Here is a 27,797-nt window from a genome sequence, read left to right on the forward strand (position 1 = left end):
ATCTTGGGTAATGTAATGATGATGTGCCTTGGCGTGTTCCTCCTTGGGTCCAGCTTCTTTGGGACTCTCTGAGCTTCCTGGACTTCCCGGAAGTCTATTTCCTTTGCCAGATTAGGGAAGTTCTCCTTCATTATTTGTTCAAATAAGTTTTCAGTTTTTTGTTCTTCCTCTTCTCCTTCTGGCACCCCTATAATTCGGATGTTGGAACATTTAAAGATGTCCTGGAGGTTACTAAGCCTCTCCTCATTTTTCCGAGTTCTTGTTTCTTCATTCTTTTCTGGTTGGATGTTTGTTTCTTCCTTCTGGTCCACACCGTTGATCTGAGTTCCAGTTTCCTTCTCATCACTATTGGTTCCCTGTACATTTTCCTTTGTTTCTCTTAGCATAGGCTTCATTTTTTCATCTGGTTTTTGAACAGATTCAACCAATTCTGTGAGCATCTTGATAACCAGTGTTTTGAACTGTGCATTGATAGGTTGGCTATCTCTTCCTCGATTAGTTGTATTTTTTCTGGAGCTTTGAAGTGTTCTGTCATTTGGGCCTTTTTTTTTTTTTTTTTTGGTCTTGGCACGTCTCTTACTTTAAGGGGCGGAGCCTTAGGTTTTCACCGGGTTGGGGTAATGCTGGTTGCTGCGCTGTGACGCTGTACGTGGGGGAGGGGCTGAGAGGGAGCAATGGCGCCCGCTTCACTCTCCTCAGGATTTCAATCTTTCACTCCACTACCCACAATCAAACTGGGCTCCTCTGGTGCTGGTTCCCGAGTGGGTGGGCCTGTGCACACTCTAGGCCCCTGTGGGTCTCTCCAATGGCCTCTCCCATGAGCCTGGGAGTCTCTCCTGCTGCCGCCCCAACCCCCATGGGCGTTTTCAATCAGAGGTTTGAGGCTTTATTTCCCTGAGCTGGAGCCCTGGGTTGCGTGGTCTGCTTCGTTCCCAGCCGTTCGTCCAGTTTATCTATGCGCGAATGTGGGGCCACGGGGTGCTACCCACTGCTCTGCCTGCCCCACTCTCCGCCACTCTGAGTCCGGCCCTCTCGGTTCATCTGTGTGCGAATGTGGGGCCGCAGGGTCTGCTAGTGGTCAGACTGCCTGCGCCGTTTGTCCCACACTCCGCCAGTCTCGGTACTGCCACAGCCACGCGAGTCCTCTCTGTCCCAGCTGCCCATGTCCGCCCCTCCTACCGGTCTGGATGAATGTTTATTTTTTATTTCCTTGGTGTCGGACCCCTTGGCCATTTGATTCTCTGTCAGTTCTGGTTGTGCGAGGAGGTGCAGTGTATCTACCTATGCCGCCATCTTGGTTCTCCCCAATACGACAATTTAAGGTGCATAAAATTCAGTACCTAAATTCTGAAGTGTTTAGACAACTTAATTTTTCCTTTGATGTCAATTTAATAACAGACATAAGCAGACATATTAACTAAGAATGTATTATGGCAGTGAGAGATCCCTACTGCTATGCTAGCTTATATATTTCTATATAGTGTCTTTTCTCATCCCTCCCCCGCAAACTACACTTCTGCTTGAAAGGTAGTGTATTGTAGTGGGTGGAACATGACTCAAAATAAAAATTCAGGCTCCGTTATTTGCTACCTATAATATACTGTCAATTTACTCAACCCTTTGTCTATGTTTTCACACAAGTAAAACATATTTATAGGACCAGTAAAGGCATTAGTAATAAAGTCTGAAAGGAGTTTGATGATTTAGGGCTATTATTACATAAAATAAGGATTACTTGAACATAAACACTGCAAAATCGGTAGTTAAAAAAATAGTTATTTTCAAAATTCTGTCAGTAGAAATAGTTTAAAGGAATGTTTAAATGCAATTTCAAAGCCCATTTTAAATATAAATAGTCCTCATGTATCTATGCTTCTGTTTCTATTTTTTTTGTTAAATTGTTTGTTGATTAGATTCCACATATGAGTGAGATCATATTATATTTGTCTTTCTCTGGCTTATTTCACTTAACAAGACAATATCCAGGTCCACAGTCATCAGAGGTGAGGGAGCTTGGGGGCTGGGTGAAAAAAGGAGAAGGAATTAAGTAAAAAAAAAAATTTAATATATATAATGACATATATGTATATACATTATATATATATAATATCAGATAGACACGGACCACAGTACAGTGATAGCCAGAGGGAAAAGGGGGTGGGGAGATGGAAATGGGCAAAGGGGGGATAAATGGTGATGGAAGGAGACTGGACTTGGGGTGGTGAAAGCACGATGAAGAGGATGTTTTATTTAATTGTACACTTGAAACCTGTATGATTTTATTAACCAATTTTACCCCAATAAATTCAATAAATTAAAAAAAAGAAAAAAATAGTCTTTGAGATTTTAATTGAATATCAGAGGTCATTTAAAAAATTTTTCTTTGGAGAACCAAGATGGCGGCGTAGGTGGACACACTGCGCCTCCTCGCACAACCAGAACTGACAGAGAATCGAACAGCAAGGGGGACCAACACCAAGAAAATAGAAAATAACCATTCATCCAGACTGGTAGGAGGGGCGGAGACGGGCACCGGGGTGGAGAGGACTCACGTGGCTGTGGCGGGACTGAGACTGGCGGAGTGTGGGACAAATGGCGCAGGCAGTCTGAGCACTAGCAGACCCTGCAGCCCCACATTTGCACAGATAAACCCAGAGGGCCAGACTCAGAGTGGCGGAGAACGGGGCAGGCAGAGCAGCGGGTAGCACCCCGGGGCACCACATTCGCCCACAGATAAACTGGACAAACAGCGGGGAGCGAAGCAGACCGCGTAACCCAGGGCTCCAGCTCAGGGAAATAAAGCCTCAAACCTCTGATTGAAAACGCCCATGGGGGTTGGGGCGGCAGCAGGAGAGACTCCCAGCCTCACAGGAGAGGTTGTTGGAGAGACCCACAGGGGCCTAGAGTGTGCACAGGCCCACTTACTCGGGAACCAGCACCAGAGTGGCCCAGTTTGATTGTGGGTAGTGGAGTGAAAGATTGAAATCCAGAGGAGAGTGAGGCGGGCGCCATTGCTCCCTCTCAGGCCCCTCCCCCACGTACAGCATCACAGTGCAGCGATCAGCGTTACCCCGCCCCATGAACACCTAAGGCTCCGCCCCTTAAAGTAACAGAAGCGCCAAGACAAAAAAAAAAAAATGGCCCAAATGACAGAACACTTCAAAGCTCCTGAAAAAATACAACTAAGCGAGGAAGAGATAGCCAACCTATCGGATGCACAGTTCAAAGCACTGGTTATCAATATGCTTACAGACTTGGTTGAATCTATTCGAAAAACAGATGAAAAAATGAAGCCTATGCTAAGAGAAACAAAGGAAAATGTACAGGGAGCCAATAGTGATGAGAAGGAAACTGGGACTCAAATCAATGGTGTGGACCAGAAGGAAGAAACAAACATCCAACCAGAAAAGAATGAAGAAACAAGAACTTGGAAAAATGAGGAGAGGCTCAGGAACCTCCCGGACGCCTTGAAATGTTCCAACATCCGAATTATAGGGGTGCCAGAAGGAGAAGAGGAAGAACAAAAAACTGAAAACTTATTTGAACAAATAATGAAGGAGAACTTCCCTAATCTGGCAAAGGAAATAGACTTCCGGGAAGTCCAGGAAGCTCAGAGAGTCCCAAAGAAGCTGGACCCAAGGAGGAACACGCCAAGGCACATCATCATTACATTACCCAAGATTAAACACAAGGACCTACATCCAAGATTACTGTATCCAGCAAAGCTATCACTTAGAATGGAAGGGAAGATAAAGTGCTTCTCAGATAAGGTCAAGTTAAAGAAGTTCATCATCACCAAGCCCTTATTATATGAAATGTTAAAGGGAGTTACCTAAGAAAAAGAAGATTAAAAAAATATGAACAGTAAAAATGACAGCAAACTCACAGTTATTAACAACCACACATAAAACAAAAACGAGAGCAAACTAGGCAAACAACTAGACATGAGGGTTGTCATTAAGGGAGTGGGAGGGGGAGGGGGGGAAGGTACAGAGAATGAGTAGCATAGATGATAGGTGGAAAATAGACAGGGGGAGGGTAAGAATAGTGTAGGAAATGTAGAAGCCAAAGAACTTATAAGTATGACCTATGGACATGAACTATAGGTGGGGAATGTGGGAGGGAGGGGGGTGGGCAGGATGGAGTGGAGTGGGGGTGGGAATGGGACAACTGTAATAGCATAATCAATAAATTTATTTAAAAAAAATTTTTTCTTTAATGATTATTTCTTTGTCCTTTTTGTCAGTTAGCCAGTAGAAGTAATATTTTACTTTCAAAGACAATTAAGCTGTTAGTATTATTAGTGGAAGTTTATTTTCTTTTCTCTCTTTCTCTTCCCTACCTCCCTCCTTCCCTCCTTCCTTCCCTTCTTTTCCTGCTTTCTGTTGACAAGCACTCTGTTACTTGCTTCAAACTCTAAGTTCTTCATTTTAGGAATATTTTCTTCAATTTTCCTCTTGTTTATAATTCCCTTAATTATTCCCTTTTGTAGTTCCTTTCCCCCCCTATTTTTGCCAATTGGATGTCCATGATGTCCTCTTAAATCATTCATGAGGCTTATGTTGATGTGAATAGTTGTTTTATTTCATCAGCATTTAAAATTTGGAGTTACAATTTGCTCTTATGCATTTATTCTAATTTTGTAACCCATAATAAATGACATTATGTTTACATTTATTTTAAATTAAATGTATGCATTTTCAGTGAATTTTCCTCATGAATATGAATAAATCATTAATACAATAGTTTCCTTTATATGTAATTTCATTTAGTGGTTTCAGTCATCTGTGGTCAACTGTGGTCTGATAATATAAGTGGAAAATTACAGAAATAAACAATTCATATGATTTAAATTTCTCAGGTTCTGAGTAGTGTGATGAAATTTTATGCCAATCCTCTCCATCCCACCTGGACCTGAATGATCCCTCTGTCCACACGCCACTTGCCCATTAATTGCTACTGGTAGCCGTCTAGGTTACCAGTTTGACTGTTGTGGTATCACAGTGCTTATATTTGAGTAACCTTTATTTTATTTAACAATAGTTTCAAAGCATAAAAGTAGTGATGCTGGCAATTTGAATATTCAAAAGAAAAGGTGTAAAGTGCTTCGTTTAAGTGAAAAGGTAAGTATGCATAGGAAAAAACACAGGGTTCTGAACTATCTTAGGTTTCAGGCACCCACTGATGGTGTTGGAACATATCACCTCTAGATATGGGTGACTACTATACATCTTACTAGTGATTGTGAAGACGTTTCCACTTCTTCAATTCTCGTTATTCCCAAACTCCCACTGGTATCTCTTGTTTTCATTATTTTAATTAGCCTGGAATGCCTTAGTTGGTTTCATTTATTTTAATACATCTTTGATGTTGCTGTTTTCATATTTGATTCTTAGGGTTATGATAGTAATGTGGATAACTTTGCCTTGAAGGAAGAAAGTAGTACTATTACTACATAATAGTATCTTGTATATAATTTATATACTTTTGAATATCATTACTTTCTTTCCTTTCCAGAGCACTGACAAAAATACTAAGTCAGAAATGGAGGTAAGTTTAATTACTTGGAAATATATTTTATGTTCACAATGAGGACAAACATGATGTATGTTTGGCTTGAAAGAATGGGAAGGAGTCTGATTAAGGTGAGATTAGAATGCAATATTAAATGTCTTTGAGAAAGTGAGTAAATTATAGGCCCAAAGCAATGAAATAAATTAGAAGCTGTTGTTAAATATTTAGAGGATTTCTTATTGTACCCTGATTAATCAAAACTTCAATTTCTTTGAGAGAAATTTTATCCTCTTTATGGAGTCAGTAAAAGCTTGTTTCACTTGCTTATTCCTCAGAGTGTAAATGAAGGGGTTCAACAAGGGTGCAACAGAAGTAGTGAGCATTGAAACACCTTTATTTATGGCCACCTCATCCTTTGCTGAGGGCTTGATATAGATGAAAATGCAGCTGCCGTAGGTGATGGAAACCACAATCATGTGGGACGAGCAAGTAGAAAATGCCTTTTTTCTTTGTTGGACAGAAGGGAATCTCAAAATTGTCCTGATTATATATGTGTAGGACAGAAACACACACACTAGGGTGATAATGAGTGCAAATATAGCCACAAGGATAACTATTTGTTCTATTACCCATGTATCTGAGCAAGAGATCTTTAGGAGGGGACCTGCATCACAGCTAAAATGATCAATGGCATTGGAGTCACAGAAATCAAGCTGGAGGCCCAGGCTCAGGGGTGGGAGAATGATCATCAAACCAGACGCCCAACAGCAGAGGACTAAGAAGGTACATACCTGACTGTTCATGATGGTTGTGTAGTGCAGGGGTTTACAGATGGCCACATAGCGGTCGTAGGACATGGCTGCCAGGAGAAAAAACTCTGTTGCTCCAAAGAAAATAACAAAAAATATTTGACTTGCACAAGCATTATAACTAATGGTTTTATCCCCAGTTGATATACTGTACAGGAATCTAGGAATACAGACCGTGGTAAATGAGACTTCTAAGAAGGAAAAATTTCTGAGGAAAAAATACATAGGAGTTTTAAGATGGGAGTCCAAAAGTGTGAGGGTGATAATGGTCAGGTTCCCTGTTACACTCAGTATGTAGGTGAGAAATAGAAAGATGAAAAGCATAATTTGTAGTTGGGCATCATCTGTTAGTCCCAGCAGGATAAAAGTTGTTATTGGTGTGTGGTTTCTCATCACTGACTTTTGAAACCTACCCAATCAGCATGTAAAAATGAGATTTTATGAAGACATAGATATTCAAATTTTAGAGCAAAATAATTATGCACTTAAAAATCAAACAAAGCAGTCTACATTAATTTTCTCCTTTCCCATCATAATCAATATTGCCGCTATTCCAATAGATTTCTTGAATATTACTTGTATGAGCAATGATTATTCCTTCAGGATTCTTGTTACTGTTAAACAATCCAACTGTTCTCAGATCATTATTTGCTTCTCAAAATTTATAAATGTAGTTGATTATAATTCATTATATAAATTGCATTTACAAATACATTAGAAAAAATGATGATGTACTGAAGCCTCTTCATCCAAGGTAAGCCTTGGATATAGGACATATCCAGATAATTAAGAACATTAATTCTCTTCAATTGTTCCAAAGGATTGTTTTAAGGGTAAGATGGCATTTCTCCTGGAAAACAAACAAATGACAATGACAATAAAACATAACACTGGATCTTGAGATTTTCCCTTGTCTATTTACTCTTCACTACTTGTATTACTGCTTCTTAACCCCAAGATAGTTTGAGGTATGGCTATTTAATCTATAGTGTGAGAAAATGTTGTGTTCAAGATATTTACAAAAGGAGTATCTTCACATGCATTCATGTTATTTTTCATTTAGTTGGCTCTGGTACCTTTTTTCTCAAAGCTCCTAAAGCAAAAACTACATTTAACATCACTAAATATAGTCTTCTAGGTGGTGCCTTTTTCATTATGTTTTTAATTTCTTTAAACAGAAATTAGCGTTTCCAATTTCTCATCTTACCACTACTACTTAGTTTGGGCTTTACGCCCCTGCAACTTGACTTTCACCTCCAACCCCTCCCCCTCCTACTGATTTTCTAACTCCTATAGGAACTTCATTGCTGATGAAGCTAATGGAACTATTTTTAACAGTTATTTTTCCTGGCATCCCCGCAATATTTTTTAAAAACACTCAAGTTCAGTCATTCTTCCAGTGATCTCAGTCCCTTGTGAACAGACTATAGGGGAATTGCAGGTACAGTTATTAAAAAAACATGACTTGGAAAGGAGAATAAAATAGTAATTCTGAGTGTTTTAGGAACAAAATGTGCCAACTTATTTGACTTATAGTTTGCTTTTTAAATTTCTTCCATTTTTGAAACCATATCCTTTATTAAACTTTAACCTGCTTCTGTTTTCTCCTCCTCTTCAGAAGCACAGTATCACTTTCAATCCTCTTTCTAATTTGTATATTTTTATTAAATAAGGGTGACTACATCTTCTCCTTTTTCAGAAGACAGGAATCCTCTCATTCTTCCACTTATCTGGGTCTTCCTCTCAGAAATCTTTTCACAAATGTAGGATAAGCAAAGTTATGACAAAGGTGATAGTTTGCCTCCATAGTCTTCATTGTCCATACTACTCCACCCAAACCCCCAGGCTCCTTTTGTCTGACTCCTCAAGGTATCCTGTGAGACCTGACAGCAGGCTTTCCTTTTTGTAATGCAAGTGCATGACTTAAGCTTTGATTGCTGAGCCATACATTTCAAAGAAGCATCCACTTCAAAGACGGCTATCTCCAACCAGATAGTTAGGCTGGAACAATGCCACCATCCTTTCCTTTGTTTTAGGCAGGGGTGTCCAACCTTTTGGCATCTCTGGTTCACACTGGAAGAAGAAGAGTTGTCTTGGGCCACACATTAAATCCACTAAATACACACATTAAATACACTAAAGAAAACTGATGAGAAAAAAAGGTTTTAAGTAAATTTATGATTTTGTGTCAGGCTGCATTCATAACCATCCTGGGCCACATGTGGCCTGCGGGCTGTAGGTTGGACACCCCTGTGAGATCCTGGTTGTTTGGGCCACTAGTTCTTTCTTTTCCTACACTTTAAATTTTCAATCTGATATTTTAAATTCACCAATAAAGAGGCAGCCCAGGAAGTCCCAAGTTCTCCCTCTCAAACCCAATAAAGCAGAACCCCAGTAAAGCAAACCCAACAAAGCAGAACCCAATAAAGCAGAACCTCTCACCCTTCCTCTCCAGTGACCTTGCTGAGTGCACCCAGGTGTGCCATGTGCTTTCCAGAACCTGTGAGGAGTAAATTCTATTTTGTCAAACTTTCCTGATGATTATTATTGAGGGTGTCTTGCAATCATAACAACTACAAGGGCCAGTCCAGCCATAACAGTGGTTATCATTTGGCTGAGACTGTTCCAAAGCTGGGGGAGTGCTTCACTCTGACATTCTCTTGAGCTTACTCTTCTTAACTAATGATGCAACTCTGGACTCTTCTCTCTCACCTTCTTCGTATTAGACCGCATCCACTTAATTATATGTCATGACTTGCTTCCACATGGCTGTTTGAAAATCTGAGACAAGCTATTTAAAAGGGAACTATTTCATCCAGTGTCTACTATTTGCCAAGCACAGGGCTAGGCTCTGTATCATTAAGCTCGTTTAATTTATACAAAATACTCACTATAGCTATTTATGTAGTTTTACTTTCTTCCGTAAATACTTGTGTCTAACTAGGTGATTTGTTGTAACTCTCTGAATTAGAATCATCTAGGAGACTTTTACAATATAGGTTCCTGAACTTAGAGAGACCTAAAGAATTTTATCCAGGCTGTGGGGGAGAGGAGTTAGGTGACCATGGAAAAATTAACAACCAGAATATTATTAGTATTGTGATCAAGAATTTCATATGAGTATTAATATTTGAGATCCACCTAGGCAATTAAGGAAATCATTGCCCAAACTTGACATCATCACTTATATCTACATCTCCTTCCCAATTGGTGCTATTACATCATATATAAGCATTTAATTTACATATATACATTATACTGTAATTTTAGATTCACACAAAAGATGTGTAGAATATTAACTGGCTATTATGAGTCTTATGTTGTTGATATTATCTCTGACCATTATCTATATTTTTTAGCAAGAGGAAAAGACTCTATTTTTAACTGCTCCTAGTCATTAACCAACATTAATTATTTATAGTGATAGCTATGAAAATATGTCCTATCTGAATCCATAGTTTCTATGGTTCCTGCTATTTTTTTTTTTATCACTGAATAAAATAGAATCTCCTCAGAGGAGATTAATTAGTTTGTTAAATGAATGATTTTTCACTCAGTTGGCTTTATAATATATCCTGCAAACGACAGCTGAGTCTGGAAAAATTGATTCCTTTGGTCCTAGGGACAAGTACCTTATAAAATTAGGTACATACAGCAAGACCGGCTTTGTTTTCAAGGGACTAACAAAGAAAAATGGACACTCATACAGGGAAACTCTAAAAACACCCTCTATAAAAAAAAACATAGGGGGATCGATGCAGACTTGGCACAACTAACATGAAGACACTAATAAAGCCACTGGCCAACATTATATAATGACAGCCTGTTACATACACTTACCTCAGATATTAAACCCTCAAAGTTTCTCAAGAAGTAGATAAATAATGGAAACTGTTTTCTTTGATGACCCTTCCACTCCGAAAATGTGGTCTCTTTGTGAGCCTCTCATACTGATCAACAGCTTATTCAAGGAAAGAAAAACAGTGCTTTGCTTTCCAATTCCCTGAGATTTTTTTCATATCCCCTCAATCCTTCTCTATGCAAATCTTACTTTAGCCTTTGTTAGATAAGATCAATTTATTAATGGTTTCTCTTATATGCAAGTAGTGCAGATTAATAAACCCAAATCTCTTTTAAATTAGAGTTGGGAGTTAGGTGCAGCTCATACTTTACCACTCATCCTCAATTATCTCCAACAGGAAAATGTTCTGTACTCTACTACTCTAGCAAGAAGAAAGAGGATCTTCTCAACAGGCAATCACTCAGCCCAAAACTATTAAAAATCAGCCAATGGAAAGCCACTACAGGTCAAACTGTCATTTCCCTCCAAAGGACTTTTTGTTTACAATAGCTCCTCTGAATTCCTCTTTTCTTCTATAAAAGAACTTCTCTTTTGTTTCTCTGGACTTGAGGGTGGTTGGCCATTATATCACATGCCCCAAAATGCAATTCTTTTTATTTTTTGGTCTAAACATCAAAGTTTATTGAAATAAAATATATTCTATAATAAAAAATACTAAGGATGTTATCACTGATTACAGTTTTAAGTCTATTAATAAGAAATCCAAAATTTTCATCCAAAAATGACACCTTCTTTCTGCTACAGTAAAAAACATGATATTAAGTGTTGCATACCAAATTGCAATTCTTTGTTGTTCTTGAATAAATCAATTTTCAGTAGAAAAATCTGGCTGTGTATTTGTTTAAGGTCAACAAAGTGCAATTGTGTGCTAATAATTTAGTATGCTTTAGTTAATCTTTGCCTCACCCTTTAAATTTGATTTATCTAAGAATTAATTCTCTCCCAATTACTCTAGGGCTACAAAAAGAGCAATAAGTAGAATAAACTATGAAGTGACTGAAAATTAACATCCTTGCTGTTTTCTCCTTTTTCAAACTTCCTCCTCTGAATAGACAGAAGGCAAAAATGGTTTTAGTGAAGTAATCTTCAACCTTGCTATCCTGTGTGACAAAAAGTGCCTCTCTCTTCTGAGTTATTGAATTACTTTCTATTGAGTAATTTAGATATTAAGGGAACATTTTTGTTGAACTAATAGATGCTTAGAAAGAATGAAATTGTTTTTGCTTAAGTTTTTCATCATAAAAGAATATTTCAACTTTAAGCAATGTAATATTCTTTTTGTGTATAAATTCTAAGCATTTGGAAAGTATGTTTCTGTATGTTCTTGATATTACACTACATGGGTGACTACTTATGGATAAAAAACATAGCCCTGGCTGTGTCCTTAGTCTTATAAAAGCCTAATGTATAGTTCATAACACATCTACTATGATTTTCCATATTCAAAGTTGATATAAGCTTAACTAACCATGTTACAGAAGGATATGCTAACAAATATTTCTTTCTCTTATCTCTCAAAAGGGAAAAAGGTATTCTCATATCTACCTTATAGTACTTACTCTTTTGATAATTTTTCATGGTTTTAGCCAGCAGCCTGTGTTTAACTGTGCTGTTTTAGGGAAGATGTGTCTCTACATTGGTCTATCAGGGTGTCAACCTACACTTACTCTCCAGGAATCTTCTGGAGGGTCTTAAGTTCTTCAAGTTTCCCAATTTTTCCCATCTCATATAAAGATTGTCATATCATATTAGAGACTCTTTCTTATCGTAAACCCTGGAAACATTTTCCTTTGATGTCTGTCACAAAGGGAGGAAAACCTAGTGTAAGGAGAACAGAAAAACTTCCCCTGGGTTTTGGAAGAGCTATCTATGATGGTTCTGAGCAAGGAGCTGTCTCTCCTACTCCCAAAATAATTATATTTATGTGTTTCTGTTGAGTCTTCTGAAGGTGCATGGGGATCACTTGAATGAATAAAATAGAAGAATCCTCAGAGACCTAGGTTCTAATGTCATTAGTACATTTTTTGCGTCATGAACTTTGGCAAAGCAATTAAAATAGGCAGCGTCAGGGACAGTGTCCTTTGAGACATTAGATAGAACAGCAGCATCAGACAGAGGTCAGGTGCCCATCTTACAGATGAGAAGAAAAAGCACAGGCCTGATACAATTCCTTAATATACCTTCTAACTTTAAGGGTATAAGCAATTTTAATACTCAAAATATTTTGCTTTCCCTAATTTCTCATGTAGTAATTGCATGTAAAGTATCTCTTTAATATAAAAATACACATTGAGAAAAATCCCCATGTAGATTACATGTATATGTTTTTTTAAATATATTTATTGATTATGCTATTACAGTTGTCCCATTACCCCCTTCACTCCACTCAATCCTGCTCACCCTCTCCCTCCCACATTCCCCCCCCTATAGTTCATGTCCATGGGCCATACTTATAAGTTCTTTGGCTTCTACATTTCTTATACTATTCTTACCCTCCCTCTGTCTATTTTCCACCTATCATTTATGCTATTTATTCTCTGTACCTTTCCCCCCACTCTCCCCCTCCTGCTCCCCTATTGATAACCCTCCATGTGATCTCCATTTCTGTGGTTCTGTTCCTGTTCTAGTTGTTTGCTGGGTTTGCTTTTGTTTTTGTTTTAGGTGTGGTTGTTAATACCTGTGGGTTTGCTGTCATTTTTACTGTTCCTATTTTTTATCTTCTTTTTCTTAGATAAATCCCTTTAACATTTGATATAAGAAGGGCTTGGTGATGATGAACTCCTTTAACTTGACCTTATTGGACTTTATCTTCCCTTCCATTCTAAATGATAGCTTTGCTGGATAGAGCAATCTTGGATGTAGGTCCTTGCCTTTCATGACTTGGAACACTTCTTTCCAGCCCCTTCTTGCCTGTAAGGTCTCTTTGGAGAAATCAGCTGACAGTCTTATGGGAAGTCCTTTGTAGCTAACTGTGTCCTTTTCTCTTGCTGCTTCTAAGATTCTCTGCTTCTGTGTAATCTTGGGGAATGTAATTATGATGTGCCTTGGTGTGTTCCTCCTTGGGTCCAGCTTCTTTGGGACTCTGAGCTTCCCGGACTTCCTGGAATTCTATTTCCTTTGCCAGACTGGGGAAGTTCTCCTTCATTATTTGTTCAAATAAGTTTTCAATTTTTCGTTCTTCCACTTCTCCTTCTGGCACCCCTAGAATTTGGATGTTGGAACGTTTCAAGATGTCCTGGAGGTTCCTAAGCCTCTCCTCATTTTTCTGAATTCTTGTTTCTTCATTCTTTTCTGGTTGGATGTTTCTTTATTCCTTCTGGTCCACACTGTTGATTTGAGTCCCAGTTTCCTTCACATCACTATTGGTTCCCTGTACATTTTCCTTTGTTTCTCTTAGCATAGCCTTCATTTTTTCATCAAGTTTGTGACCAAATTCAACCAATTCTGTGAGCATCCTAATTACCAGTGTTTTGAACTGTGCATCTGATAGGTTGTCTATCTGTTCGCTGCTTAGTTGAATTGTTTCTGGAGCTTTGATCTGTTCTTTCATTTGGGCCTTTTTTTTTTTTTTTTTTTTGTCTCGGCGCCCCTGTTGTGTAAAGGGGCAGAGCCTTAGGTGTTCACCTGAGTGGGGTAATGCTGGTTGCTGCACTGTGATGCTGTAAGTGGGGGAAGGGTCCGAGAGGGAGCAATGGCACCTGCTCTACTATCTGCCAGATTTCTGTCACTCCCTCCACTACCCACAATCAAACTGGGCCCCTCTAGTGCTGATTCCCGAGTGGGTGAGTTTGTGTGCGTTCCAGGACCCTGTGTGTCTCTCCAACGAGCTCTCCTATGAGGCCGGGAGTTTCTCCTGCTGCTGCCTCAACCCCCACGGGTGTTTTCACTCAGAGGTTTGAGGCTTTATTTCCCCGCACTGGAGCCCTGGGTCGTGCGGTTTGTTTCACTCCCCTGCTGTTCCTCCTGGTGTATCTATGTACAAATGTGGGGCCGCGGGGTCTGCTAGCTGTCACACTGCCTGCCCCATTCGCTCCACAGTCCTCCACGTTTCTGGGACTGGCTGCGAGTCATCCACCCCAGCTGCCTGTCTCCGCCCCTCCTACCAGTCTGGATGAATGTTTCTTCTTTATCTCCTTGGCTGTTGGATTTCCGTGAGATTCAATTTTCTGTCAGTTCTGGTTGTTTTTTGTTTTTAAATTGTTGTTGTCCTTCTTTTGGTTGTGCAAGGAGTCGCAGTGTGTCTTACCTATGCCTCCATCTTGGTTTTCCTCAAATGTATATGTTTTTTAGTTGTGTGAGCATTTATCTACTTTTGAAAAACTGGATGAATATGACATACATACAAGGTCTGTCCGGGAAAAGCCCAACCATTTTAATATAGCAAGAACAGTTTGCACAACATTGATGTAACCTGGCAGCCAAGGAGAGTGGACTGGAATGAATAATGACATACATGAATAATGACGATTTCTGTACTAGTCAGTGGGGTGGTAGACACCATTGAGTGAGCATATGTACTGTGTGGCCATCAAATTCAAAAGGACTGAATGAGTAGAGCAATGAATCTGCATTAAGTTTTGTGTTAAGATTGAACATTCCTCCATGGGAACTACTGCAATGATTCAGAAGGCCGCAGCTGTTGGCAACTGGTGATTGGCAGCTTCATCATGACAATGCGCACCTGCTCATGCATCATGTCTTGTGCAGAGTTTTTTGGCAAAACATCAAATCACCCAGGTGACTCAGCCCCTCTACATTCCAAATTTGGTGCCCTGTGGCTTCTGGTTTTCCCCCAAACTAAAATCACTTTTGAAAGGGAAGAGATTTCAGACCATCAATGAAATTCAGGAAAACTCAACAAGGCAGCTGATGGTGATTGGGAGAATTGTGGGCGGTCCCAAGGTGACTGCTTTGAAGGGCATTAAGGTGTCATTGTTTTATGTACAATGTTTCTTGTATCTTGTATTTTCTTCAATAAATGTCTCTAGTTTTCATAGTGTGCAACTGGATACTTTCTGGGCAGACCTTGTCCTATTCTTCATTGTGCCTACAGATGACACTTTTTAAGACCATACATACACGGGTGACTCAAAAGCAGCTCACTCCTTTAAGAACCACTGATCTACTGACTTTGGCTTTGAAATATCTGCCCCTGAAATATTTTTATATTTTCAAAAGGAACCCATCTGAGAATATTTTAAGACATAAGCTAAGGTTTGGAAGATTAATTTTAAAATGTTGCTTTTGGTCAATTAAAAAAGGGAAATAAAAGCTACAGTCAGTAGGAGATGAGATGGCAATTTAGAAATCTGGAAAATCCTTGTGTGGTTGTGTATTAGTTGCTTTAGGAGTTTATGGTTTGATGATGGAAGATCACGACTCATGAATAATAAATTTGTTGTGATTAAGAGAGAAAGCTCCAGTGGTAAAAGGAGTGGAACAAATGTCCTTGTTGCACATTCCTTAAATATCTGCCTTCTATTATAGCACCATTGTTTTTATGGATTTCTTTCCCTAATTTTCACTTTTTAATGACGGCAAGCATTTGTTTTTAAATTATCATTGATTTTCATATGTTTACATTTGGTATATGATAGTTTTATTTATTAGTAGGTTTTATTTTGTGGGAAACAATATATCATAGGAATAGGTTGTTATGAAACTAAGTGTTAACATTTTTGATGTGGCACAGAAAGGTTGAAACATTGAATTTAATTAAGATTTACAAAAATTATGACTTTACATGTTGTATTTAAAATGATAAAAATGAATTATATCAAACAAGTAATATTATGCAACTACAAAAAGGTTTAGTCTTATTTATTTTAAAAAATTAAAAATTTAAAAATAATAGTTGATGTATAGTATTATACTTGTTTTGTGTGTATATACCTGTAATTAGACATTTATATTACTTACGAAGTGATCATCCTATCTCATGCCCATCTGATACCACGTATAGCTATTACAACATTATTGACTGTATTCCCCATACTGTACTGTTCTGTATCTATTCCGTAACTACCAATTTGTACTTCTTAATCCCTTCACCTTCTTTACATTTCTCCAACCCACTCCTATCTGGCAACCTTCAAAATGTTCTCTGTATCTATGAGCCTGTTCTGCTTGTTCATTTATTTTGTTTTTTACAGTTCACATATATGAAATCATATAGCATTTCCATTTTTCTGTCTGACATATTTTACTCAGTACAATACCCTTTAGGTCCATCCATGTTGTTGCAGATGACAAGATTTCATTCTTTTTTTATGACTGAGTCATATCCCATTGTATATATGCACCCCTTTTTTATCTTCATCTATTGATGGACACTTGAGTTGCTTCCATATCTTGGCTATGGTAAATAAGGCTGCAATGAACATATGGACGCATATGTCTTTTCAATTTAGTGTTTTGAATTTCTTTGGATAAATATTCAGAAGTGGAATTGCTGGGTCCTTCTTTGTCTTTTGTTTTTATGTGTATTTTGTCTGATAAGTATTGCTACACTAGCTTTTTAAAAATTTCTTTTTCATAGGAAACCAACCATACGGGAAAATATAGTTGCAAATGATGCCTTCCTTGGACGAGGGTTTGATCTCCCAAATATATAAAGAACTCACACAACTCCACTCCAGGAAGACAAACAACCCAATTAAAAAATGGGCAAAGGACCTGAACAGACACTTCTCCAAGGAGGACCTATAGGGAGCCCAGAGACATATGAAAAGATGCTCGGCATCGCTAGCCATCAGAGAGATGCAAGTTAAAACCACAATGAGATACCACTTCATACCCATCAGAGTGGCCATCATAAACGCATCAACAAACAACAAGTGTTGGTGAGGTTGTGGAGAAAAGGGAACCCTAGTGCCCTGTTGGTGGGAATGCAGACTGGTGCAGGCACTGTGGAAAACAGTATGGAATTTCCTCAAAAAACTAAAATTGGAACTGCCATTTGCCCCAGCAATTCCACTGCTGGGGATATACCCTAAAGATCCTGAAACACCAATTCAAAAGAACCTATGCACCCCAATGTTCATAGCAGCACAATTTACAATAGCCAAGTGCTGGAAGCAACCTAAGTGCGCATCAGTAAATGAGTGGATCAAAAAACTGTGGTACATTCACACAATGGAATTCTATGCAGCAGAAAGAAAGAAGGAACTCCTACTCTTTGTGGTCGCATGCATGTAATAGGAGAGCATTATGCTAAGTGAAATAAGCCAAGTGGTGAAAGAGAAATACCATATCATCCCACTTATTAGTGGAAACTAATCAACAAAACAAAGAAGCAAGCACAATATAATCAGAGACATTGAAATAAAGAACAAACTGACAGTAACGGGAAGGAAGGGGGGAGAAGGATAACAGGGGAAAATAGGGGAAGAGCCATTAAGGAACATGTATAAAGGACATGTGGACAAAGCCAAAGGGGGTAGGATTGAGGGTGGGAGGTGGGGATTGGTGGGGCAAGGGGGATTGTTGGGGAGGAAATGGAGACAACTGTACTTGAACAACAATAAAAAATGTTAAAAGAAAAAGAATTCCTTTTCATGAAATATCTTTTGTCATCCTTTTACTTCCAGTCTGTGCGTGTCACTCAGTTCTTTGGGCACCCATATAACCTTTGTGTGAACTTTGTTTGAACTTTGTTTCTGGTAGTTTGCTTGCCTCCATTTCAGTCCATTCTTTCTCTGGAAATTTCTCCCATTGTTTCATTTGGGATCTGTTTTCCTTTCTCCTCATTTCCACTGCTTCCCTGTGTTTGTTTCTATGTATTAGAGCTGCTATATCTCTCAGTCTTGGTATAGTGGTCTTTTGTAGTAGGTATCTTTAGGGCCAGTGGACATCCTTGCCAGTCACCTGAGCCAGGGTCTTCAGGTTTGCTCCCTCCACCTGTGTGGACTGTGTGCACCCTCTTGTTATAGTTGAGTCTTGATTGCTATTGGCGCATCAGTAGGAGGTATTGACTCCTAGGCTGAGGCTGCAAGGACGCACTGCAACTATAGCAGAGTAGCTTCTGTGCAAGTGCTGACCCCATGAAGCAGGACTGCTTTGGTGGGGCTTTGGTGCCCACCAAGTCTGCTCCTTGAGTGTGTTACTCTTGGCTAAGGTTGGGTTGTAATCTGGCCTGGTCAGATGCTGTTAACCAGGTACACTGGCTCTGGGCCTCCTGGGAAGTGTAGGCCAAGCTCAGCCATTGCCTGTGCCCTGCATGTGGCCACTCTGCATGAGCTACAGAGTGATTTGCAGATGGCTGCCGTTTATGCTGGTGTTGGACATTCCCAGAAGAGGCTAAGCTGCAAACCAAGACTTGTTGCCACTTGTGCCAGGTCTGGGACCTCTTAGGAAGAGGTACAGGATACACAGAGACCAGCTGATGTTTGTTTGAAAGATTTTAGGAAAAAGTCTGAAACATGAGCCAAGAGAGGTGGTTTGTATGGAAAAGCCACTGGAAATGGCTTTTGTGAGTCTGCAAGTATGGTAGGGCAGGGTCTCAGGGAATCACCAGAGCAGGGCAACAGTCTTAGCCAGACTGATGGAGACTCAGCTATAGCACCTGCCTGATGGCTCTGTGGGGGGAGGGGTCAAAAAAGGGACAATTACTTCTGCCAGCACTTTTGTGTGGGAGAAAGCTGCCCCTCCAGCCATCACCTTGATGTCAGACAATTCAGCTTCTCCCCAAATGTCCTTAGTACCTTTTGAACTGGTATCTCAGTGCTGCAGCTCAGAGTGGGTGAGTCTAAGTAAGTCAATAAGCAGGCCTTTTAAGAGGAATGCCAGGGAATCGAGAGTCCTCTCCATCTAACTCAGCCACAATCTCCACTGGTTTTTACAGTTAGAAGTTGTGAGGACTTCTTTTCCTGGCACTGGAACCCTGGGCTGGGGGTTCTGGTATGGGGCTGGGATACTTGGCTCCTTAGGGTGGGACCTCTGTAGCTGAGCTATGCTTCCAATTTATAATTGTCACTCATGGATGTGGGACCAGCCTGTTTTGAGTCTCCACCCCTCCTACTAGTTTTGATGCAGCTTCTTTATATCCTTAGTTATAGGAATTCTGGTCAGCTAGATTTCAGGTGGTTCTGAATGATGGTCCTTACGTGGTTCGATAGTAATTTTGATGTGGTTGTGGTAGGTTCCAAATACTGCATTTATCTATGCAGCCATCTTGATTGGAAGTTCCTACTTTATTTTCTTCTTATCCCCTTTTGTTTTCTTTTTTGGTAATGTATGTGGTGTGTTGATATATGTAACATATCTAACCAATATTTTTGCATTTAGAAAAGGTCTTGATTTTAATGAATATATCTTATAAGAAGTGATTTTTTGGTCAGATGATTCCTTTAGATTTTTCAGACATATAATCATATTATGAATAAATTATAATAATTTTTTCAAAATTCACCAATGTGCTTTACAATACCATAGACTTACATTACTGCATTTTTATTTTTTAAAAAAATTTACCATCTATACAAAACAGTGTATAATTGTAGAGGTACCCACAGTCTAGGTTCATTACCTGTACCTCAGAAACCACCATTGGTCCATCTCTGATCACATCCCTTTTTTATCCTTAACTGATGAATTCACGAACTCCTTGATTTCTGTTTGTACCCTTCATCCTGCTTTATCTGGGGTGCTGATGAGAATGAGAATAGATGTATGCCCAGGCTCCATTTCTAGTGGATTTCACTTCTTGCAGACTTTGAAAGCCCCTTATATCATTGTCAAGTTTTATACGAAGATTACATTGTTCTAATTTTTTATTTTTATTTTTATATTTTTATTACCTTTTTATTGTTCAATTACATTTGTTCCCATTTTCCCCCCATTACTCTTCCCTGCCCTACCCACCCCCACCTCCCACATTCAATCCTCCCCCACCATTGTCTTTGTCCATGGGTCATTTAATGTGTTCACACTTATCTAGCTATTCCCCGAAGGTGTAAAACATACTAATTCTTTCTTAAATATTTACTAAATACTTCTTTAAGACCATTAGAATCCAGAATTTTCTTTTGAGATGATTTTTAATTGAGGATTCAGAGTTTGTAATAAATGTAGGGTCAGGCAAAAGTAGGCTTACAGTTGTTCATATGGAAAATAATACAATAATTAATACATTAAAATATAAGAATAAACTCTGTTTCACACACATCTGTAAACTTACTTCTGCCACACCCTATGTATGAATATTCAAATTTTATATTTTTGCTGTACCAGTTATGATATGTTGCATTTTTATAATGATTTCAACACTATTTACAAATGTATTGGCATAATTATAATTATCTCACTTTTATTTCCAAATTACGTGTAGTTATGTGCACCATTTTTCCTAATATAATGTTTTGATTCCTTCCTTCCTTTCTCCTTTTCTTCTTCTTCTTCTTGTGAATTACAAAAGTTCTTTAACCAGTGAATGGATAAACTGTGGTAAGAACATATATTAGAATACTACTCACTAATGAAAAGGAAAAACCTACATATTGTTTCATGAGATGATAAGTTTGGATAATAAATGTATCTTCAAAAGGAAAAAAACCCTAATATACAAAAGAATACATATTTTATTAATCTATTTATATAATATTTTCTCCTATTTTTAGAAGTTTAACTTTACCATAGACCTATATTTTTAAGTTAATTTTTGTATAAGGTGTGCTGTATAAGTTGATGGAGTACTCCAAAATTATATATCAGAAAGACTATAATTTCTTGATTGAATTGCTTTTGCACTTTTAGCAAACCTCACTTGAATATATTTATGTGAGTTTATTTCAGGGGTGTCCATTCTCATTAACTTAGGTGTATATCCTTGCAAAACATACTGTCTTCATTATTGTAAAATTATAGCAGATTTTTATTTGAAACCCCACTTTTGTTTTCTTCAAAATTATTTGTGTCTAATATATTTTGTTGCCTTCTCATATAAAGTTTAGAATAAGACTGTCAATATTACAAAAATGTTTGCTAGGACTTCAGGATTGCAATGAATCTGTAGTTAAAATTAGGGATTGACATTATAAAGGTTGATATAAAAATACTGAATTCAGTAACAGTATGTCTCTTTTAAAAGGTCTTTAATTTTTTATGTATACATTTTTATTGTTGAGCCTTTAGATTTCATACAAAGTTTTTTTTATTTATACCTAACTGTTTTACTTTTTGGCCAGTTCACATTGTTTATTTTGAGTTTCAACTATTAACTGCTATCATAAAGAAATCAATTTATCAATAATACTATAATAACTAGGTATGGTACCAGTTGGGTACCAGTTGGATACTGAAAATATCAATGGGAACACTTTGTAAAATATATGATTGCCGAACCACTATGCTATATACCTGAAACTAATACAAAATAATATTAAATGTAAACTGTAATTGAAAAAGAAAATAAAAAAGAAATTATTTTTGTCAGTTGGCTTTCTATCCTGTCACTTGCTCAACTTGTTTATTAAATTGAGCTTGTTTGTAGATTCTGTATCGCCTGTAGTGTTCTATTCATGTAGGAAAGATGCTCATGGGATCTTGAACATGGGATCTTGAACACATTTCCTCAGCAGCTATTGACAATAGGGAAAAGTCAGTAGTCAGCCAACATAAGATTTTGCCAACATGAGAGTGGCCAGCTCCACTGCTGAAGCCTGCTGATATTACTGTTGGGCATTTTCTTCAAGCACTGTATGCAGTTGTATTATTTCCTTTGCTTCTCTAATTCTTCCACTGGTTATGTATCCTCTAATGTCCTGCCTTTAGTTAACTCTCTTACCACCTAAAACAGCTTGAGTGTTTTCTATTTTCCATCCATAATCCTACTTAGTACAGGGTTATTTAAACAGCCAGTAAATTGACTCACTCCAGATAATAAATTTCACAGAACCAAACTAACATATTGGGAGTCCAAAATGAGAACATCAGAACAAAACCCCACAAGATCTGATGAACAATTTGATATAAGGACAAGGAAAGAAGCAGTCTGAGATGGATGCCAGGTTTCTGATTTGGCAAGTTGGGTAAGGTGATATTTATCAAATAAGATAACAGATAGAGAGCAGATTTGCTAGGAGGGAGAAGATTATACTTTCAATTTTTGAACACTGATTTTATCAAAAGATATGCAGATTTTCTAGTATACTGATACCATGCATGTAGCTCCCTATACAAGAAATATTTTGTAAGTGATTAATTTACATTGTCTTATATATTTGACTATTTTTGACTATGATTTGTGAGAATCAAAATCTGATAAAATATGACAGTTGGACAAGACAAAGGGCCAATTTTTTGTTACCATAAATTTATAAAGTCTATGCTACCCTTTAAAGAATATACTTGAGTGGTTATTACCTTGGAAAGTGCTTCTGTTTCTGCCAGATATGCTTTCCATCTAACCAGATTATCCAAATGGAGTTGGCTGAAGTAAATTCAAATGGTTTGTCTATACCCAGCAACTATTCTCCCTCACTGTCAGGCAAGATTAGCTGCTACCTCACCTCTACATCTTCAGTTTATAATATGACCCAGACTACGTGAATACAAGTAATTGTTATAACTATAATAATAACTTATTAAATTACTGAGCACTTACTATATTACTTGTCATGTTTTAGAAGTTTAACCTACATATAATCATAACAACAAATCCATGATTAAGTATAATTATTGTACCTCCTGTACATGTAAAAAATCTGAACCCCAGAGAAGTTTAAAATTTTCTGAAAATCTCAAGCTCATAAATGGCAGAGCCAGAGTACAGATCTCGACAGCTTGACTTCAGCGCATATATACTTAAGCAACACACTATGGCTATGGAACATGGAAGTGATGCTCAGAAATCAAAGAGAGGGTTTAATGATTGCTACCTATTCAAAGGTATGTCAATCAACATATTCTAACTGCTACTTTCATTGAACTTGGTGGCAGGAAGTTTCCTATCTCTTCCCATGAGCTGGAAAGAGTGAATTGAAGTCTACAAGGAACTGTACAATTCATCACATGACAAAAGATGATCTGTTATGAAAGAAGGAAACAAAATTGAAACAAATAATGAAATATATTAAAAACAGAGACAGAGGGAAGCTTTGAGAGAAATTATGAGCAATAAATAGTCATAATATAAACAAATCTATTTTTCAGCTCCTGAGCTAAACAGAGTTTTCATGGCCATTATGTGTCTACCTAAGATTTTAAATTTATTAAATAATTTTTTCTTAACCTGATTTTATTTTTAATATTTATCTGGTGACCAATATAATCTTATATAATACAATGGTCAAACCTTACCAAAGTTAGAGACACTAGTAAGAGAGAAAACAATACAATTAGCTAGTATTTGGATGGTTAAAGGCTTCCAAATCACAATGTTGGATAAATTAAGGTGGGCACAGAGGAGAGAGAATATTATTCCCAAACCAAATGTTGCTAGCTCCCTGTAAGAATATTGTATAGAAATATGCTTACATGCTACTTCCTTTTCTTTAAGTACTAACACTAATTATAAAAGTTCTACACTCATAAATTGTTCTTAAAGTTATAGTTTGTTGTATTATTATTTTTTATTTAAGGACCCATATATTAAGTTGCTCTAAAAATAAAAAAAATAGCAAAAATACTTTTACCATACTGATTTTCTACCTTGATGGCAAATATGTAATATGTTTTTAAAATTTTATATAGACTATTTGTAAATTGTGAGTTAAATTTCATGGTCAACATAAAAATTAACAACTTCTTCTTCCACATTGCTTAGCTCTTATTTTACTGTTTATTTTATGAGTTATTCCTTATTCAAGTAACTGAATTACCTCTTTGTTTCATTTTTAAAAAGCATATATGTGTATATATAGACATACACACAAATGCACAAATACGTATATACATATTTATACATGTGTGCATAGATACATATGTACATTTGAATCTAAGCCTGGTCCCTGATTGGGGCAGGTGCAAGAGGCAACTGATTAATATTACTCTCACACATCGATGTTTCTCTCCCTCTCTTCCTCCCTCCTTTCCCCTCTTTCTAAAAAGAAACAAATAAAATCTTAAAGTTATTTAAGAAGGATTTGCAATGTAAGGATTTTATACCCAAAATAGCATAAACAATTATAATTCTGGGAAGAAATAAAAGACAACAGAGAAGGTATTTTTAAAAATCATTCATTGGTTCTCTGTTTAAAACTGTGTATGTTTCAGTTATAAATTACAGCCAGAGAAATGTTTTTGAGGAGCGTAACTTTCTTACAACATCATTAAATGCTTGTTTCACCTGCTGGTTCCTTAAGGTGTAAATAAACGGATTCAGCATAGGAGCAACAGAGGTATTGAGCACAGCTATTCCTTTTGTCAAAGCAACCCCTTCCTTTGCTGATGTTTTCACATACATGAAGATGCAGCTTCCATAAGAGATAGAGACAACAATCATATGGGAGGAACAGGTTGAAAAGGCCTTTTTTCTTTGTTGACCTGAGGGGATTCTCAAAATTGTTCTGAGGATGTAAGAATAGGAAAGAATTATTAATGTCAAAGTGGACATAAGAGTAAGCACAGCTAAAACAAAGCACATGAGCTCTAAAGTACTTGTGTCCGTGCAAGAAATTTGCAGTACAGGAGCAGAATCACAGGTGAAGTGATCGATGATATTGGAGTCACAGAAATCCAGCTGTAGGCCCATGGTCAGTGGTGGAAAGACGACCAAGAAACCAGCCAGCCAAGAGCTGCCTACCAGCTGGTAGCAGATCTTGTTACTCATAATGGTTGTGTAATGTAGGGGTTTGCAGATAGCTACGTAACGATCATAGGACATAGAAGCCAAAAGAAAAAACTCTGTTGAACCGAGGAGGATATAGAAAAATAGCTGAGATGCGCAAGCATTATAGGAAATAGATTTGTCTCCACTTAGGATGCTGATCAAAAACCTAGGATTACAGACGGAAGTAAATGAAATTTCTAAAAAGGAGAAATTCCTGAGGAAAAAATACATAGGGGTCTTCAGGTGGGAATCCAGCAAGGTAAGAATGATGATAGTAAGATTTCCAGTGACACTCAGTACATACATGAGTAGTAAAAAGAAGAAAATCACGACCTGTACATCTGGGTTATCAGTCAGACCCAGGAGGATGAAATCTGTCAAGGATGTTCGATTTTTCATTTCTGTGGTTGATTTTTCAGAAATCTTACTGTCAAAATCAAGAAAGACAAACATAAATCAGTTTGACAAGCGTAAATATCTGCACCTATTTTTTAAGTAATGATTGCATTTTCATAAGAAGTACCTGAGGCTTAAAAAAATTCTTTCTGTACTTTCTATATAATCCCCATTTTCCCCAATTCTATTATACATTTTGTGGGTGTATCTTCTGTGCTTAATTTCAGTTGTATTACTCTGAATAATATCCTCTGATTTCTTGCTGCATGTTTACTCTGCTTCTGTTGCTTACAACCATTACATGGGAAATGTATTGATTAAACATAAACTCTTTTCATGCTTCATTGTTTAGCTAAAATGTGGAGGACCTGATGCTTTTCTTGTCTTTTTTTCCAGGCATGATTCCTACTGAATATAGACATCAGTACTCAACCGACCCTAAATAATATTTTTCAGTGAACTTCTAAATGTTTTTTTGAGGAGCAGTAAATATTTATTTATTTATTGCCCTTTTCTTTCTAAAAAATCAGAAACCAAGTCATTCTAACATTATATAATAAATTTTTATTTATATTAAACAGGGGTTTATATAAATACTACTTATATTTTTCAATTCACTACACATTTTATTTCCAGATATCAATGAACAATCTAAATGCCTCTTTTTATTCTTGATTTTCTAAAAAAAGATGTCTTTCCATGAAAATTCAGTTGACTAAGTTTTTTACTTTGTTTTAAAGTTTCCTATAAAATAGTTTTTAAAAATATAGTTAACAGTTGAGCATCAATCTGTTCACTAAATATGTTAGTGAAGTTTAGAATTACTTGCATATAAAGTTTAGATATGAAATATGCACTTTACAATGCCATTTAGAACTATCTTGGATACCCCACCAGGAATCTGCATCAGGTCTTTCTGAAGTGTAAATGTATCAAGGAAACCATGTCATGTTCCACATATTTCTGTTAGAGAAATCACTATTTTTTCATTTTTTAATTTCAGTTAATTGATACAACTAATGAATATATATTGTACATAGTATATATATTATATATAGAAAAGAGAGAGAAATGAAGTACAAGTGGAATCAATGCTATATAATGAAATACCAAATAAAAATAAACTGAAAACACATATGTTGTCAAAAGTTTGATGAATGGTATTAAATACTGAATGCAAACTAATGTGCTCAATATCTTAAATCAAAAGACAAGCGGTAGGCTACCACTTCATGGGGAATACCATTTTCCCTCGCATCCCAGGAAGCTCTATTTTTTTCTCATAAAAACCTTGATGTTCTCTCTCAAAACATCTCATGAAACAGTTTCCTCGTTTTTCCTCACCATTGTCCTGAATCCAAAATCCTGAAATATCCCACCTTCCTCCTTAACACAAAATCTTCAGATAAACTTTTGAAATAAAACAAATTTAGAATGATTTGTTGACAACCTGATATTTCACAGAAGATCACTTCCATTTATTTTTCCCAGGCAAAAAGTAAACCTAGCAGCTTTATTGTGCTTTCTACACTTTTTAAATTTTTTTGCTTCAGAAATATTCTTTGAGACTAAGTCGTAATGACCTTTGGGAACATAGTATCAGGGCACTGATGAATCATGCACACGCACACAAAACCTTTGGCAAGTATATCTTAATTGGTTTATTATGAGATCTATGTCCCAGGAGAAGTTTGAGGAAGTTATCCAGCAGAATGATGGCCAGATATTTCGAACTGGGGGTGCTTAGGAAAAATAAACCAACATTTAAAAATGTTCATATTCCTTTGGCTCATGTATCATTCTTAAAACCCTGGGCAATCAGTTTAAAATATGAAAGACAAAACAGGTAGAGGACTAGTAAGGAAAAAATATCTGATTTCACTGTCTATGAAACATTTAAAGTTATTGAAGACACTTGAGATATCTTATTCCAGGTAAAATTTTCTTAGGAAGTATTTCTTTATCAGTTAAGCTATATAACTAGTATACATCTAAATTTAAGAAGGATCTCAAATTTCACCTTTATGTTTCTATATAATTTTCAACAGTAGCATAAACCCACTATATGTTTTAATAATGTGTACCAAATCTATTCTTTACTAATAAGGAAATTAACCACAGTTCATTTATAGTGAATAAATTCAATGCTAAAGATATAACTTCTTTGAAAAAGCATCTTATTGTGAATTCATTATAAATGAACACTAGGATATTTAAATTACTTTTGTATAACCATTATGGTACTTCAAAAACAGAGGTTTAGTTAATAATTGAATTATTAGAGCCTTTATTGCTATATATAATTTTAGAAAATTACAATGTGTATCTTCTCATTTTAAAGTTGTCTTCAAATGTCTTTATACACAATATATAAAATTTATATATGTATACAATAAATAAAATTTTAAGCACTTGATACCTTAAAGGAAATCTTCATTTTAAGCAATAG

The 27,797-nt window shown here is 37.0% G+C and overlaps 2 protein-coding genes across 7 annotated transcripts; both read right to left on the reverse strand.

The window, feature by feature from the left end:
• Positions 1–4,589: 4,589 nt before the first annotated feature.
• LOC112319019 (olfactory receptor 6C2) lies at positions 4,590–12,054 on the reverse strand. 5 transcript variants are annotated; one of them, XM_045184677.2, is made up of 4 exons: positions 11,745–12,054; positions 10,164–10,284; positions 8,766–8,823; positions 4,590–7,173 (listed from the first exon to the last, which is right to left on the reverse strand). In XM_045184677.2, exon 4 carries the CDS (start codon positions 6,714–6,716, stop codon positions 5,769–5,771), a length of 948 nt encoding a protein of 315 aa, XP_045040612.1. In that variant the 5' UTR covers positions 6,717–7,173; positions 8,766–8,823; positions 10,164–10,284; positions 11,745–12,054; the 3' UTR covers positions 4,590–5,768. The 5 variants fall into 5 exon arrangements, with proteins under 5 accessions (XP_045040612.1, XP_045040614.1, XP_045040611.1 ...); XM_045184679.2 differs by lacking the exon at positions 10,164–10,284; XM_045184676.2 differs by lacking the exon at positions 8,766–8,823.
• Positions 12,055–24,296: 12,242 nt separating this feature from the next.
• On the reverse strand, positions 24,297–26,866 carry LOC112319020 (olfactory receptor 6C76). Of its 2 annotated transcripts, none has more exons than XM_045184686.1 (2): positions 26,799–26,866; positions 24,297–25,379 (listed from the first exon to the last, which is right to left on the reverse strand). In XM_045184686.1, exon 2 carries the CDS (start codon positions 25,349–25,351, stop codon positions 24,404–24,406), a length of 948 nt encoding a protein of 315 aa, XP_045040621.1. In that variant the 5' UTR covers positions 25,352–25,379; positions 26,799–26,866; the 3' UTR covers positions 24,297–24,403. The 2 variants fall into 2 exon arrangements, with proteins under 2 accessions (XP_045040621.1, XP_045040620.1); XM_045184685.1 differs by having other exon boundaries at positions 26,693–26,859.
• Positions 26,867–27,797: the final 931 nt, after the last annotated feature.

Source organism: Desmodus rotundus, chromosome 3 (assembly GCF_022682495.2).
Source record: "Desmodus rotundus isolate HL8 chromosome 3, HLdesRot8A.1, whole genome shotgun sequence".
Lineage (NCBI taxonomy): Eukaryota > Metazoa > Chordata > Mammalia > Chiroptera > Phyllostomidae > Desmodus > Desmodus rotundus.